At 38.4% G+C, this 17,598-nt stretch overlaps 1 protein-coding gene across 1 annotated transcript; it reads right to left on the bottom strand.

The window, feature by feature from the left end:
* Nucleotides 1-89: 89 nt before the first annotated feature.
* Nucleotides 90-15,994, bottom strand: TMEM184C (transmembrane protein 184C). Its single transcript, XM_066386184.1, has 10 exons — nucleotides 15,368-15,994; nucleotides 9,189-9,319; nucleotides 9,056-9,092; nucleotides 8,120-8,325; nucleotides 6,706-6,780; nucleotides 5,579-5,672; nucleotides 3,473-3,585; nucleotides 1,700-1,799; nucleotides 1,034-1,205; nucleotides 90-820 (listed from the first exon to the last, which is right to left on the bottom strand). Exons 1-10 carry the CDS (start codon nucleotides 15,488-15,490, stop codon nucleotides 561-563), a joined length of 1,311 nt encoding a protein of 436 aa, XP_066242281.1. The 5' UTR covers nucleotides 15,491-15,994; the 3' UTR covers nucleotides 90-560.
* Nucleotides 15,995-17,598: the final 1,604 nt, after the last annotated feature.

The raw sequence follows: 17,598 nt of genomic DNA, 5'->3' as shown, positions 1-17,598 counted from the left end.
CAACTAAGTGGAACAACAAGTTGGTACTTCTCTGTCCCTCAATGGAATTAAAAAACGAAAAAGAATGAGAGGCAAAAAGTTGCAAAAAATAAATGACAAATTCTTATTTATTGAAAGACATCCAATTGAGAAATAGAGAAATAATTGTTAGCATATATGGCACATGATTATGATTATGTTCCAGTAATTCATATTTCTGAATTATACTTCCTGCTAATTCCAGAGCATTATATTCATGCAGCAGTGATAGGAAGCACTGATTTTTTTTAATGCCCATCCTCTTGATAAAGCAATGCAGTATCACTTTGAAAATGACATACATTGTCATTTTCTACCACTTGAATATGTGGTACTCTAATGTTAAGAAATTAAGTCTAAGTCTAGGGTAGTATTTTTGATATACAAAATTTAGTTAGTATAAATTCAGTAGTACCTGGCTTTCACCTAACTTTGTGTTGAAATTCTCCGTCATTTATGGCTTGTCCCAAGCGCAGAATCCTGAGCAATGCGGAACCAGGCAATGAAACGGGGTAGCAACGCAGTTTGCTTTCACACCCTGTTCAGGAGGCCACGGGTTTATCTGAAGGTTCTCTTTTCTCTTCTGTAGCAGTACATATTTCATCAGATAGATCAGCTATAGTAGGTGTCTGGGGAGTCAAAGTATGTCCAAACCCTTGGTAATGGCCCGCAGGGGAAGGTGGCACGGAAGAGGCAACAGAAATTGCATCTTGTGACGATGATGATAACAAGCTTGTATGTTCACTTTGATCTTGATCCTCGGGAAAAAATTTTTTCCTCGAATGTCCCATGACCGTCCTTCCTTTAGAGTAATAGAAAGGTTTTCAAGTTAGCCAAAAATTAAGTAATCATACTTTACCAATATAAACATAGGAAGATCCCCCTCCCCCGCTCCTCCCTATCTGAAGAACCTTATCGTGGTACTGCTTTAAGCAAAGTCTTCATCTCTTAAATAGCAACTGAAGTGCCCTTAATAAAACCACCCGTTTGGATGAACTAAATGACCGGTACTTACCAACATGCCTTACTTGTTCAGAAATATCATCCCTGATGTCTGAAACATCCCACATGGCAAGGAAGGAGTCAAAGCACGAGCCCTCCTCCGCCTCCTGCACATAGGGTCTGTATGAGAAAGTGTAGTGGTGGGCGACAGCGGCGAGCAGCATCTCCACGCAGATAATGAAGTCCTGCACAGGGACATCGTCATCTTTGAGGTCAAATCTAGTATGTAGGTAAAGGAAAACACCATCTCCCTTTTCCCTTCTCAAATTACTAAGTATAAATAGCTGGGTTTTCCCCCATAAGATTATAATCATTTTTCCAAAATAATTATATTTGAACTCAAAAAAGGACAAATGCCAAAAATTTAAATCTAGTTTGCACTACCTCAATCAAGGATTTCTTAGCAAACTACACTGAAGGCTCAATCCATTGCTCAAGGACTAAGAACTGACATGCAGAAAGGTCAACTGTCTAGGAATAACAAAATCTAGCTGTGTTCTGGGCTCTACCACAAAGGAGGAATTAATGGCCAATTTCTCTAGGGCTCCCCCGTTTCACCCATGAGGTGAGGATAATGATACCCCACGGCGTGTTCATTGTCACATTTGAGAGAGAATATGCTTCATTTGAAAACAAACCAAGAGTTACAGTCTATGAATTCAGAACCAGCACGACATACCTGCAGTCCTGTGGCCACGGCCTCTACGGTTTGCCATTCCCACGTGTGCTTTTCAGAAATAACGCCAACTTTTACCAACAAAGCAATAACTACTGCTTGCCTATATGTTAGGAAAAGGTAAATGCCAAATCTCTATCAAGCATAAAAGGAGCAGTTTAAAAAAATTAAATATGCCATTTAAAACAAACCCTGGACAACCTGTGCACCACGACCACCACATCCTGCTTGCAAAGCAGAGTCCCGAAGACGTCGTGTCTCTAGTAAATATGTTTACTTGCCTTACAAATTTACTCTTCTAGTAGTTTCATCATGTGGATTTTCATCATGTATTTTTAGAACTTTAGTACATGGTTTATACAACTTTTTCAGTGTGTGCACAAGTAACTAAATTTAACTTCTCCCTATAAACAGACTATACCTAACACATAACAATAAGCATTTCAAATGAAATAAAGGGTAGATACTTAAATGTTATTTATACATGTGTTAACTGAGTATCCAGATTTTTTTTGAGAGAGAGACAGGAAGAGACACACAGGAACATCGAGGTTCCTATACGTGCTCTGATTGGGAATCAAACCTGAAACCTATGTGTTTCTTGATGACACTAACCAACCAAGCTATCCAGCCGGGGCTTAATTTTTTATTTACTGATTGATCTTTTTTAGAGACAGAGAGAGGAAGGGAGAGAGATGGGAGGGGGGAAGAGGCATTCATTTGTTGTTCCACGCAGTTGTGCATTCATTGGTTGCTTCCCGTTCGTGCCCTGACTGGGGATGGAACCCGCAACCTTGTCATTTCAGGATGACTCGCTAACTGTCCAGGGCCTATTCAGATTAATTTAAGAAACATTTTGAAACCAGTCTTGTTTGAAGTACTAGAACTAGAGACAAACTCAGAAGGGGTCTGACTCTAAGACAGGGAGCCACACTGAGCATTTCAAGAAAATCTAGAGATATGACCCAGGTTAAATTTTATCAGCTAATAATGAAACAGACAAGCTTCCAAGTTCTATAGACAAGAATATTCACTTCTATATTGCTTGTAATGGTGAAAAATAAGAACAACCTAAACACCAATAGGAGACTGGTTAAAAAGTTACATCCACATGACAGTATAGACTAAGCAAAACCAAAAAACCTAAACAACAAATCTGTATCTCACTTAACTGACAAAGAATTATATTCACAATATACTGAACGTATCAAGTTCTATACATTTTTAAAGTATGAAATCATTTCTGTGGAGTTTTATAATACAATGTTAATCATTCTTCCTGGGTGGTAGGATAAGTACTTTTTCCACTTTTTACATTATTTGCATGTTGTGAAATTTGGTCTATTTGTTTCTAGGCTCCCTGTCATCCACCCTGTTACTAAATTGGGACCATGTAAAATTTGCCTTTTATTTTAAAAAATACTTTTACTGATAAATATTCCCTCACATTAAATATTCTATTATTATCTTTCAAACTGCAAAGTATTCTCATATATGAAGGTGCTATAATTAATTTTAATGATTCCTTTTATGATTCCTCTAGTATTGAGATATTTAGATTGTCTCAAATTACTTTCTCATATATGTTACAATGGCCACCTAATTATTTCCTTATGAAAAAAACAAGAAGGGCTGAAAGGATTAACTTCTTAAAAGGTAAAAAGAAGCATTTTAATTCATCTTCTGTATTAAAACTATTTAAAAAAATGCTCCCTAGTCAACTATTTTATTGTCCTTTGAAATGGAGAACATTTAAGAAAAAAAAAACCCACTTACCAAAAAGAAACAAAAACCACCAGCTTTACACAAAGGAATTTGCCAACAGGCTGGATTGGACTCAGTTCCTCCTTCAGGACTTTATAAAACAGCAGGAGACAGTACATGGCAAACTAGAAACAATCAAGGTGAACAATTAAACTTCTTCAATGTGGTGGTAGAAATATTCAAGTTAAAAGCAGAAATCTGGTACAGAGTAATATTTTAGGCAAAACTTTTTAGGCTTTATTATGGTATTTTTAGATTGACAACAAGCTTTTATAGTTTACTACAGATGAATATATATGATATGAAATTTCTCAGAAATCCTTCTGAGATGAATAACATCTTCCCTGAAAATGGCTTCAATTGGTCACTTCCTGGGGCCCATAAACTATTACCAAATCACTGCCCTGCATGAAGAAAAGGCTCTCATTCAGCCAAAAATGAAAACATTATCTGCTTAATGGCTTTTGTACGCAAATTACCATAAATTTTATAAGGGTTGGGCTATTCATTGTAACTCAACATGTTAAATAAGTAATTTCCAGTAGAATTGTGACCATGACATCTGAAAGTAAGAAATCAGAGAAACAATTTTTCTTGAGGGCACTTATGTTAATCCAGGTGAATTTGCTTTTATAAAATAAATGCTCAAGACTTAACTATTTTAAAAAATCAATTGTAATTATGTAGTGTAGTGTTGCATAGCAGTAAGCATCATTCTAAAAGTTTACTTTTCCCCATTAAAACCGTAAGATGTTCATTTAAGATACTCAGAATATGAAAGCAGTAAACTAAAGTTAATTATGGTCCTGTCACCAACCATTCCTACTTATACATAAAGTGTTTTTTAACAGGTATCATCAACTAACTTCAAAATTTTGTTGCCTTTTTTTCCCACTTAACCTTACTTTTCCATAGGTTTCATAAAAATTATTTTTAATAACTGCCAAATATTTTGCCCAGTGGAAGGACCACAGTACATTTAGCCAGTCCCCATCACAGGGCTTTGTATTGTTTTCAGCCTTTTGCTATTTCAAACAATAGGCTTTATATACAAAAATAATCAAAGCAGAAGTACCACTGACCACTACTTGAGGATGCATTTCCAGAAATGGGATGACTGGTTCCAAAGAATACACACATGTGCGAAAGCTCTGAGTACACAGGCTTTCCCTTTCCCGTATTTTTGGTCTGAACCACTAACACCACACATGCATGTCACTGCTTCTAAATTATTATTTTGCTGAAAGCATTAAAGATTTTAAAGAAAGTGTATATTAAATCAAAAGGATCAGGTAGTTAAATATTTAGAGCATTTCAGGATCTAGAACATTTTTTCAAACATGGCATTCTCAATTTTCCTTTAATTCCAAATATATGAGAGAACTTTCCTGAATATGCCTAGGATATTTTTTTTTTATTAAGGGAGGAGGACAATGTGCCTTTATTTGACATATCCACAGACTCATGCAATGAGTCACCAGAACCAAATGAACAAACATGATAAACAGGTCAAGGTATAAGTCACCAAATAATTAAAAAAGATATTGTATCTTTATATGTGTATAAATAAGTTAGTTTCTTGAAAGTCTTCTCTTTTTTTTTGTATTTTTCTGAAGCTGGAAACGGGGAGAGACAGTCAGACAAACTCCCACATGCGCCCGACCTGGATCCACCCAGCACGCCCACCAGGGGGCGACGCTCTGCCCACCAGGGGGCGATGCTGTGCCCCTCCGGGGCGTCGCTCTGTTGCGACCAGAGCCACTCTAGCACCTGGGGCAGAGGCCAAGGAGCCATCCCCAGCGCCCGGGGCCATCTTTGCTCCAATGGAGCCTCGCTGCGGGAGGGGAAGAGAGAGACAGAGAGGAAGGAGAGGGGGAGGGGTGGAGAAGCAAATGGGCACTTCTCCTGTGTGCCCTGGCCAGGAATCGAACTCAGGACTTCTGCACACCAGGCCAATGCTCTACCACTGAGCCAACCGGCCAGGGCCTGAAAGTCTTCTTATAAATCAAATTTCAACATTAAAAAGTAACAACCAAGCTTTATTCCAAAAGAAACTTTCCCTAAGAATTTAGAGTTATACATACTCATTTAGTACAGGTAGGAAGAATATTTACTTACCAATTGTGACATATTGTTTATTATAACCAAGTAAGTCCAAGCATTTGAAAAACTAAAGTTGCCTTCATCATATACACCAAGCAGCTCACAAATTCTAAAAGTGAAACATGAGACAACTTTATGATTAAATCAACAGATTTTTTTTTTTTTTTTCCTTTTCTGCATTTTTCTGAAGCTGGAAACGGGAAGGCAGTCAGACAGACTCCTGCATGCGCCCGACCGGAATCCACCCGGCATGCCCACCAGGGGGTGATGCTCTGCCCATCCAGACGTCACTGCTGCGACCAGAACCATTCTAGCGCCTGGGGCAGAGGCCATGGAGCCATCCCCAGCGCCCGGGCCATCTTTTGCTCCAATGGAGCCTCAGCTGCAGGAGAGGAAGAGAGAGACAGAGAGGAAGGAGAGGGGGAGGGGTGGAGATGGGCGCCTCTCCTGTGTGCCCTGGCCGGGAATCGAACCCGTGACTTCTGCACGCCAGGCCGACGCTCTACCACTGAGCCAACCGGCCAGGGCCATAAATCAACATCGATTTTAAAATACAGCATAGACAGCAATATTTAAATTTAGAAGTCAGTTTATTTAAAAGATCCTATAAATAGTTACTTGATTTTGGTCAGAGTGGTTCAAAAAAATAAAAACATTTTTCTAGAAATGCTACCATTTGATTGTACTTCCAACTTGAAGTAAATCCAAAGACACAGGCAATGAACTAGAAAGGATAGTTATATACAGATACAAAAAAAAGTAGGCAGCTTAATTTTAAAAAGCTTGATTGTTGTAAACATAAAATGCAGGTCTATTAACTAAAATTTTCATTTTCCCCTAAATTGTCTTGAAGGTAAATTTTATGAAGACCCAGATCAAAGAATTAAGTTACTTGATTATCCTGTTTCTAAACTGCAGAAAATAATGCATGCCTAGGGAATGTCATTTAGAATAATTCTGTGATTTTTCTGCCTATAAATGGTCACCTTGTTTAATATAGTAGGGTTTCTATACTGTTTTTCAAATAAGACTAGCCCTGTATTATAAATAAATTCATGTTCTTTATATGTTTTCCTACTCAGCTGTCCCAATGAAGAGCATGAAAATAAAAAACAATTGGTACATAAGCTCTGTGTACTTACAAAGCAACGATGGTGGTGAATGGTCTGACAACCGTGTACTGCAACACACCCAGTTTGCACCTAAACAGCAGCACTCTGCCAACAGAAAAGGACTTAGCAGTGCAAAATGCTCCAGGAAAATTCCTGTCAACACAATTACATCCAGCAAACCTATCTTTCAAGAACGAGGGCAAAATAAAGATACTTGGGGGAAATGTATCTGAGAAAATCTGCCACCAACACACTGAAATTAAAGGAATTTTGAAGGGCCATACTTTAGGAAGAAGGAAATGATCCTAAATAGAACTGAGATACAAGGGGTGAATGCAGAATTTGAAATAAAGAGTTTCAAATGCAGTGTTTATTCATTAAAGAAAGTATATAAATCAACATGTTAGGAAAGGAATACATTAAACCAAAAGAAATGGGAGAAAGGAATACAGCAGAAATTTGTGAAATTGAAAACAAACTATAAACAGAATCAACAAAGCCAAAAATCAGTTCTTGAAAAGACTAGGAAAACTTCTGGCAAGATTTTTTTCAAGGAAAAAATAAAGGTACTAACAACATTAGTAATGGAAAAGGAGTCACAATGATAGACCCAAAAGACATGAAGTTATAAACTACTGTATGTCCAGACAGTTTAAAACTGTCTATTCTGCCCATTCCTAAAAACTGTCATTGAAAAAAAATTCCAGAAAAAAGAGGAAGACTACTAGTTCTATAATTGCCGTCCCACAATGAAAAGTCTAGGCCAAGTCTTTCAAGGTATATTTGTATATCTTTTCTTGTGATATACAAATTAACAGCAGTAATTCCTCTTCAGGCAATATAACCTGGATCTGAAAACCAGACTGGTGTAAGAAAGAGAAATTGTAGTCTAATTTAACTTAAGTAAAATTTCTAAACAAAATATCAATATTAGCAAATAAATCTTATAGAAAAGCAGATGATACATCATAACCGCTCTGAATTTATCCTTGAAAGCAAGGGGTTTTTAATATTAGAAAATCCACTAATCTAATTGACTACATTAACAGGTTAAAGGCAAAAAAGCCATGACCATCTCATTTGGTAATTATATATATTTAAAGCATTTGATTTTGCCATTAACTAGCTATGAGATCTTGAGTAAAAATCTCTGTAGTCCCTGGGTCCAATTATAAAAGGATGTTGATTAAATGATTTCCAAGGTTTTTACCCACAGTAGTTAAAAACCTTGGATTTAGAATGAAGAATGAATAATGTAAAAGAAACTAACATGTATGGATTATCAAAATGTGTTTTGTTAGCCTTCAAACTTGACTATGAACTACATGAGGGTAGGGACTCATATTTTCTGTCCTGCTCATAGTACTTAACATACCACTTTGCAGAGAACTGCTTAAATAAAACCAAAACGTAAAAGAAAAGAACTAAAAACAGACATACTTACTCTCCCATAGTCCACGGTGGACAGCAACATAAAGGAGGGAAATGTTTCTGTTGATCTTTGGCTTCAAGGATTAATACCAGATTTGGATACCGGTTAGTTAGATAATTGGTAAGGAATCCCATAAAGTTGTAAATAACATAAGCTTCGTAACATTCTCTGCAGGTATCCACATATATTGCAATGCTAGGATATTTCAAAGCTACCCACTATAAAAAAGCACAGATGTTAAAAATAGTTGCAACTAAAATAAAATCAATTACCATTCCAATTCATGGTATTCACAATAAACTAATTTTTGAACTTGCCACATACTTACACTAAATGTTTGAAAGTTTGTTATTATAAAGGCTACCCGATAATCTGTGAGATGAATTTCTGAAAGCAATAAACATCTTGGAAATTGGTAAATAAAAACATCTGTGTTTTGGGATAAATGATGAATGTGAAGAAAGTAGCTAAATTACATACACTTAGGTTCTTAAATAAAGTCTAAAATTATTCTTGACATGAGCATAGTAAATGCTGTGAAAAACATTTGCTTTATATTCAATCAAGTTAAAGCAGTTAGCTGTAACAATTGAGTTACAATTCAGTGGGAAGGTTTTTGTTGTTGAAATGAAAGATTTAATAAATAGGATGATCATGTAAATTTAAACATTACATTCTTCTAAGGACTAAGAGCTACTAATCTGAAATTTTAAAAGAGCTATAGAAAGAAAACAGCTATAGATTCAAAAAAATTTTTAAACATCTGCCTTTTCTACTGTCATATTTTATCTTCTTTATCAACATTAAAAGCAAGTGAACCTTTCCACTTTTCTTATTTGATTCCTATTGTCAAACAAAAATACTTTCATTACTTCAAGCATTCTGTAAGTGTTGTTAATATCATTCAAAAAAGTTCTTTGTTAATGAGACAAAATAAAACATACTTACACTATCTAAACTGTATATGGGTACCATCCAAAGAATCCTATTTGGAAAGCAAAACACAAATTAAAAACATTTTACATTATCATTTTGATATAAGCCAACAAAACATCAACAGATTCAAAACGTTAAGATTTACCTTATTATTGGTTTCTGCAGTTCAGGTTGTGTATAATGCACTAAATGTTGCAATATCCCCCATAGTGATATAGGAATAGTCAACAACAAAAATATTCCAGCAATAAACCAAGCCTTGGTGTGTATTCCAACCTTAAGAAGCAGAAGAACAAGCTAGTATAAATTCTCTGATATTGAAAGAGATATTTTTATTTCTTAAATTTTCTTTTATTTGATTATTAATGAGGCCCAGTATTTTCCAAATGACTAGCAACTATTTTTTGTTTATGAGGGGAGAGCAGAATTTTTCTCCTGGGATTGAGCAGTTTTCCTTCTGGGGCCTTTTGTAATAGTGCTGTGTAATGTTAACATCAAGTCATTACCCCCACCCCCCAGCTTATTTGTCCTTTACTGTGTTTGGAGAGACACAGAGATCTCAAGTTTTCTGCAACTCAAATCTAAAAAATTCTAGTTTATTCCTTTGCTTTTCTGTCTAGAAAGTTAAAAAAATCTACATACATCTTCTGCAAATCCTGTTACACAACGTATTAGTAGAGCACTTGCTGAATGCTATGTTCTTTACAGGCATTGTCTTTTACCCCTCCCATATGACAAGTACTGGCACAACAACTGTTGGAGCAAGCTGTGGTTAATATATGCTACCTCTCTGATAGGTAACAGTATCAACCCAGGATATTATATTTAAAAAGCTCTAATTTCCCTTTTAGGTCAATATCTGATCAACATTCTATCTTGTAAAAGCTCATTGTCTAAAAATATGCTTTGAAATATTTCTTCCTAGGTAGAATTGAAGTAATCCATTCACTTTTGACAAAAACACATTTATCTGAACCTCTGTTCTAGCTGAGCTGTCCTTCAACTTGGACTCCTGCCTTAAAGAGTGTGAATCCTTTTAATATTAAAAAATGCAAATGCTAACTATTTTAAGGAAAAAAAGTGGGCACTTATTTCTGCTCCTTGAGGGGTTTGAACAGTCAATTAAAATAGAACCAAATGGCCCGGGCGCTGGGGATGGCTCTGTGGCCTCTGCCCCAGGCGTTAGAGTGGCTCTGGTCGCAATATGGCGACGCCCAGGATGGGCAGAGCATCGTCCCCTGGTGGGCAGAGCGTCACCCCATGGTGGGCGTGCCGGGTGGATCCTGGTCGGGCGCATGCGGGAGTCTGTCTGACTGTCTCTCCCTGTTTCCAGCTTCAGAAAAATGAAAAGAAAAAAAAAAAAAAAAAAATAGAACCAAAATCCACAACTTCTAGTTTTATTGTCTTGAACAAGATTTCTTATCAGGCGGCCAAAGAGCAAAGAAGTAAAAAACAAAAAGTATGCATGAGAACGAATACATTTCTACAATAATCAATTCCTACATTAAACTATATAGAAAATATGAAAAGCAAATACAAAAGCTTTGCTGAACGCTAGAGAGTAATCAAAGCAGGAAGTGAAAGGCAAACATGCAGAGTTGAAGATTCTTAGAGCAGTGTCTGAACAATCCATAGTCCAGGATTTCTGCTTGCCTGAATTTCATTTAAGACTGAGTACTCATTTTAATGACTAAAATAATAACAATAAAAATAAAAGCATATCCTAGATCTTCTCTATTATAAAGTGATAATTAGGAGCAGTACTGCCGAGTAATTTTAATGTCCATAGTAATCTTTATGATTGCCTTAGCGCCAGAACGTAGAACTTGCCAGGAAACTTATGAGAAAAATGATGTGCTTATGACTAATAAACACAAAGCAACCTCAGTGTGCTGTAAGGAAAAAAGTTCTTTTCCAAACAATCATAAAACGAGTGACTAGACAACTGAGTCATTTCAGTAGTGATGCCTAATTTAAAAATCTTACATCATGGAGTTAGTACCATTTTTACATTGCATGTGGTATTTGAGTTTCATCTGTTCACATTAGGCCACTAATTTGAATCACTGTTTTTTACAGTTGTTTTGATTTTTGATCCATATAAGGACCCATATATGTATATATAAGAAATTTAAACTTTCACATGTGTACATGTTTAAGTAACATAATAAAGGGGGGTTTCCCCAGTCCTCCTGAGGGCAGCTACTTGGGGCACAGAGACCAGGGGGGCAGGTAAAATGACTGAGGGCAGCGTGACATCACCTGCGCATTTAACTTACTTATTTTCAATGATACCTACTCAGCAGAGCAGAGAGTGAAAGTAATAGCTTACATAGTGCAGAGGATCATCTTGCCATTCCACTAATGAGCACAGGCCCCCCACGGGCCTGGGACCAGCTAGATCAGGGGTAGTCAACCTTTTTATACCTACCGCCCACTTTTGTATCTCTGTTAGTAGTAAAATTTTCTAACCGCCCACCAGTTCCACAGTAATGGTGATTTATAAAGTAGGGAAGTAACCTTACTTTATAAAATTTATAAAGCAGAGTTACAGCAAGTTAAAGCATATAATAATAATTACTTATCAAGTACTTTATGTTGGATTTTCGCTAAGTTTGGCAGAATAAATCTTTATAAAACAACTTACTATAGTTAAATCTATCTTTTTATTTATACTTTGGTTGCTCTGCTACCGCCCACCATGAAAGCTGGAACGCCCACCAGTGGGCGGTAGGGACCAGGTTGACTACCACTGAGTATGAACCTCCTGTTTTCTACAATCTGTCCCCATAGAGACTTCTCAGGGTAAGCACTGGGATTCTAGTGTTTAAAAAACAAGTATTTTTCACACAAAACTATCCCTAAATGTCAACTACTTTAACTAGGACTCAGGCAGATGCATACAACTTTGCCTTAGGTATTCAACTGATAACCTTATCCCCACTAAGATGCTAGTCCAGAAGAAAAAGAATTACTGCTCCAAAAGAATAGTGATGCTATTTTAAAAACAACAGTGGTCATTAGGGCTTATTGAGCATCTACTATGTTGGGGGGATACTAAGCATTTTAGATACACAAACTCATTTAGTGAATAATGATAGAGTGTGATAAGGGTACTGCATGGAGAGCACTTCAGCACTTACTTTTCAGTTTTCATATCTCTACAAGACCTATGTGCTTTACAGTTATTAAGAATATAAAATTATCCCAAACAACTTAGGAACATGCTCTAGTAGTGTCTAGAACCTTAAAAAGAAAACACAAGGGCGAAACACTGTTCCTCTCCTACTCCACTTCTTATCTACTCTGCCATTCATTTCTCAGGTCCCTTTAGAATCAAAATACTCAAAACAAAAATAAGTAAAAAAAATTGTCTTCATATCCTGATTCTACTTCTTTACCTTACCACGTTCATTTTTCAATCAACTCCCTCTAGTTTAGCCATTACAACTCTGTTGAAACCATTACTAGGATCACCATAAAATGACATTCCTATCTTGTGAAAGAAAACCAATGGATGTTTCAGTAACATTGTTTATTGTCCGCTACTTTGTCCATGAAACACTCTCCTGCTCTGGTTCCCTGATACCTCTCCTGACAATGCAATTTCCCACTGGCTGCTGCTTCTTTTTTATAAATTCCTGTTCCCTTACTTGACCTCCGTCTTAGTGCTAGGTCCTTGGCCTTTTCTTCTTCTTCTTCTTTACACTCACATTCATCTTTACAGCTTTAAACACCATCTCTGTTCTGACAACGCCCAAATTTGGATCTACAGCTTAAATCTTTCTGAGCTCAACACTTGTATATATCTGACTGCGTTATTTGACACGCCCATCTGAATGTCTTTCATGCACTTCAAATTAAACGTCCAAAGAATTCAATTTCTCTCAAACTCGTTCGTGTCAATTTTCCATCTTGGTTAACTGGAATCACCCTGTTGTTCAAGACAGAAGCGTCCTACTCCTTCCTGATTTCTCTCTTTCTCTGTCTCTCCTTACCAATCCAATCCACTGTCAAGACTATTTCTTCTCCTAAGAATACTTAAAATTTAGTTTTCTATCTTTGTTTCTCCTATCCTGATTTGGGCCATAAGTCACGGTAGCCCAAGTAGCTACTACCTCAATCACTAAGTTCCAGGAAGGTGGGTTTGTTTTCATCTTTCATCAGATAGAACACAAGCTTAATTTATCACTGGAGCTCAAACAATCATTATCAGACATTTGAGCAGAAGAAGAAAACAAACTAAGTAAAATATATATCATGTTAGATGGTGGTGAGTCCTGGGAAGAAAGATAAATCAGGCAAGAGGATATAAAAAGTTGAGGAAATGGACCAGGTGGGTGGTGGTGCAGTGGATAGAGTGTCGACCTGGGACGCTGAGGCGAACACTTAGTGCAGTGGCCTTACAGAGGGAAGCTGCGCCTCATGGCTGAGCAAAGCCAGCATGGTGGAAGCCCAGGAATTTAGGAACGACCGTCAAAGGGTGATGGATGGTTTGAGGGTGGTGTTAGGTCAGGTTGGGCCTTATGGCCATAGATAGTTAGGCTTTTAAACTGGGACTAAGAGTGAGGGAAAGACTTAGAGAAGAGGATACACATAACGTAACTTACGTTTTAATTCAATACTTTTGCTGGTGTGTTGAGAATTGTCCGGGCAAGACATGATAAGACTTCAAGCTCAGGGTATTAGCAGCGGAGACAGCAGATTAAAATCTTCCTTAAAAGCTACTGTACTTAAACTACGATTGAAACCAACAACTGAGTAGTCTTAAAATAGGTTGACACTATGCATATCATTAATCTTAAACATATTTCCTATACCATACTCCAAAGAAATACTTCAAAGCAAGAATTCCTATTTGTTTTGAGATGTCTTTGGAAAATAAATTATAGAAATAACCTAAATATCTATATGGGAAACACTTAATATAGTGGAATATTAACAGTAAAAACAACTTATCGACTGACCAGGCATTGGCGCAGTAGATAGAGCGTCGGACTGGGATACAGTAGGACCCAGGTTTGAGACCCCGAGGTTGCCAGCTTGAGTACGGGCTCATCTGGTTTGAGTAAGAGCTCACCAGGTTGGACCCAAGGACACTGGCTCGAGCAAGGGGTTACTCGGTCTGCTGAAGGCCCGTGGTCAAGGCACATTGAGAAAGCAATCAGTGAACAACTAAAGTGTCGCAACGCGCAACAAAAAACTAATGATTGATGCTTCTCATCTCTCCGTTTCTGTCTGTCCCTGTCTATCTCTCTCTGACTCTTTCTCTGTCTCTGTAAAAAAAAAATATAATAATAATAATAATAATAATAATAATTTATCAGTATATGGACTATGCCAGTATGGGAAAAACCACCAAAAAATAATTTAGTGAGCATACAGTTCACTAAAAACCATTTCCACAATAAAAGGTCTCAACTTGAAGGTATTAAGTACAAATTCACAATTACAAAACAGTCACGGGGATGTAAAGTACAGAATAGGGAATACTGTCAGTAATAACTATCCGTGGTGTCAGACAGATACAAGACTTGAGGGAACCACTTTGTAAGTTATGCAAATGTCTAACCTCTATGCTATACACTTGAAACTAATATAATATTGAATGTGAAATGTAACTGAAAAACTTAAAAACACTTTAAATAAAAGTAACTAGAAGGTTTCAATTAGCCACAGTCTTGTACTCTTGTAAAATAGGTGTTTCTAAGAAAAACTTTTTTTTTATTAACTTAGAATTTAAAGTTCATTATAAAATTTTTATAAAGTGCATATCTTAAGTATTTACCTTGGGGTCCCCCAGCTTGTAGTACTTTACTGATGTCATAATAATAATATGACATCAAGAAATATACAAAGGGCTTTTTGCAAAACCTTTGTTGGTTAAGAGTTAATTTCTAAAGTAAAAACAACAAAGTTAAACCAACTAGAATCCTTTAATAAGGGAAGCTAGTTAAATGCTAATAAAATACATGGTTTTCAAGGGAGTTTATTTGATGAAGTTCGTATCTCAACAGATCAAATTTAAGGAATAAAAAATTACCTTACTTTCAAGGAATTGATGAATACTTGCAAAACAAAACAGGGCTCTTTTACGCAGCTATCTTAATATAGCCTATCTTCTCCACCTGGTCCTACCTCTCCACTTGTGTCATGCTTTGAAAAACCGAGAACAAGAAACCAGACAGGCTTGTATCTTAAGACTGGGTTCATTTACATGACATGGGTTTCAGGATATTAAGTCTGAGGCACCCAGGGCAAAACTAGGCAACCTTAGATGGGCAAGAAGGTAGAAGAAAGGGTAAATGTGTGCAGGCCCCTTACCTGCAGCTTCTGTAATTCCCACACGCAAAGGGGAACCGCAACCATTATAATCACCAGGTAGATGACCGCCGCTAAAGGTCGAATCCATTGTCTCCAGTTCCTCCAGGTACAAGTGCAAGGCATGGTGCCGCATAAATAAGCTCCGAGTGGCAAGGAAAAAGAGCTCGAAGGGGATTGTAATGGGGAGCCCTGTTCTTCGGCTTTTTTTATTGATTCACACGCTACGGAGAAACAGCTGCTGGGCGACTTTACCAGCAGCCCGGGCCGCCTCCTCGGCCCGCGCTGTGCTTTCTGCTGCAGCTGCGGCAACTGCGGCCGCTCAGGGTGCGACCGGGGAGCAGGACAGGCAGCATCCTTTCTTCCCCACCCGCATCGACCCACTTCTGCAGCGGGGGAACCCCCGGGCGGAGCCGCTGCCCTCACCTGGGGACCGCCCGGAGCTCCGCCAGCACCATAGCCTGGAGAGCCGCGCCGACCACCACCGGCTTCTAAGGACCCTGCACACTGTTTACTTCCGCCCCGCAGCTGCCGACCCACTCTCTCTTGTCTCGGACGGCTGAGCTTCCTACCTCCCGGGCTCACAGGCGTCTCTTCGCCCGATTCTGCTAATAAATACGCGGGGGAGGCTCAAACTCTCCGTCCCCACGATTTTCTCACCTGCTGCTACGGACCACCCTCCCCTCTTCCCAGGGCGGAACCCAAGGCCAAACCAAGACTTCCGCCCTCGCTACCTGAAGTTGGTGATTCGTCCATAGCGCCGATGGGCCCGCCCTATCCGGTTTACTTTACACCCTCTGATTGGCTATTTGCGGAGGGCGGGGCTGGAAGGAGGTGTATCAAGGTTAGAAGTTTGGAAGAAGAGGGATGTGGGTGGAAGTTGCTAGAATTGATACCAGTGTGGCGCGGTGGCTCATGAGAAGGATGCTGAAAGTTGTAAGAATTGTTTGAGAACACTTGAGGAGCACCCACTGCATTCTTCCGCTGGCTCTTTTCCAGCTTGAAGGAAGCCTGGGTAAGAGGCAGTTACTTTAGAGCTGAGCCTTTTTCTTCTCGAAAGGTCCCCGATTCTCCGTGGGAGTGGATAGGGGAACCAGCTGCAAAGGGAAGACAGAACAATGGGAAACGTCTGCCTAGTTGGCTGCCAGTTGCTAGAATGTAGGGTTAGGCCACTGAGCTGTTTCTGTACCCCTCAGAAAGGTCTTTCTAAATATAGCTTAACCTAAAGTAACTGCAGATCCCGCATATCCTTACCGCATGGGCAACGTGTTGAAAACACACCCATTTAAGTGTCAAAAGGTCGACATTCCAGCTGGTAGAAATGTTAACTGCGCTTCAAGCTTTTAGCGAAAACAATAAAGCAAACAAATGGTAAATGGGCTTTTAAAGCCTTTCTAAACGAATAGAGCAAACAAATAGGGACTTCTCAATTAGATACACTAATGTGTCCTATGTTGTGACTGTCCTTTTTTCTGAGGGGCAGGCACTGCACTGAGTTCTCTACCTAGATTATATCAGTTCATCTGCACAAAAATCCCGAAAGTTATTTTTCGTGTTAACAGATGAGAAAACAGGTTCATGTGGTTAACTAATTGGCCTGAGATCTCAGAGCTAGTTTGTGATAGAGCTGGGGGACTCTCCCTTTGACTGGGTAAGAGAGCACCTGTCCCCTGAAACCGTCCGTCTCATGACCTTATGGACAAGAAGCCCTGCTGGACTGAGTACACCCAACCTGGGATTCTCACACAGGCAGTGAGGGAAGGCTGACTTCCCTGGCATCATTTGTCCTACCTAAAGTTTGGAGCAGGATGGCTGCATTCCTTTTCTAGATCAATATCTGCATATTACAATCTGGTGTCTTGTAATACCAACTGTTTTCTTAAAGGGAAATAGGACTGTTGTTTGTTCTTCCTAAGCTAATCTACAAAACTGAAAAAATTATTAATTTCCTGATTATTAAATCAATGCATATTTTATTGTTAAATTTCAGAAACTATAGAAATAAAGAATAGAAAAATAACCCCTTACTCTATGCCCCAAAATACCCGCTACTTACCTTTTTGATACACAACCTAGTCTTCTTTGGATACACCGCATACGCACACATGGACTGTCCCTGTGCTTCTGGCCACAGTCACTGCCACCAATATTGTTTCTCACAGGTAAACCTTTTTGCCAAATTTGTGAAAACTTCCTTGATTTCCCCCCCTGTATCCTGTAGCATGCTTGTTTTA

The sequence above is a fragment of the Saccopteryx leptura genome, chromosome 1, assembly GCF_036850995.1.
Source record: "Saccopteryx leptura isolate mSacLep1 chromosome 1, mSacLep1_pri_phased_curated, whole genome shotgun sequence".
NCBI lineage: Eukaryota > Metazoa > Chordata > Mammalia > Chiroptera > Emballonuridae > Saccopteryx > Saccopteryx leptura.
This window is presented reverse-complemented; position numbering and strand designations above follow the sequence as displayed.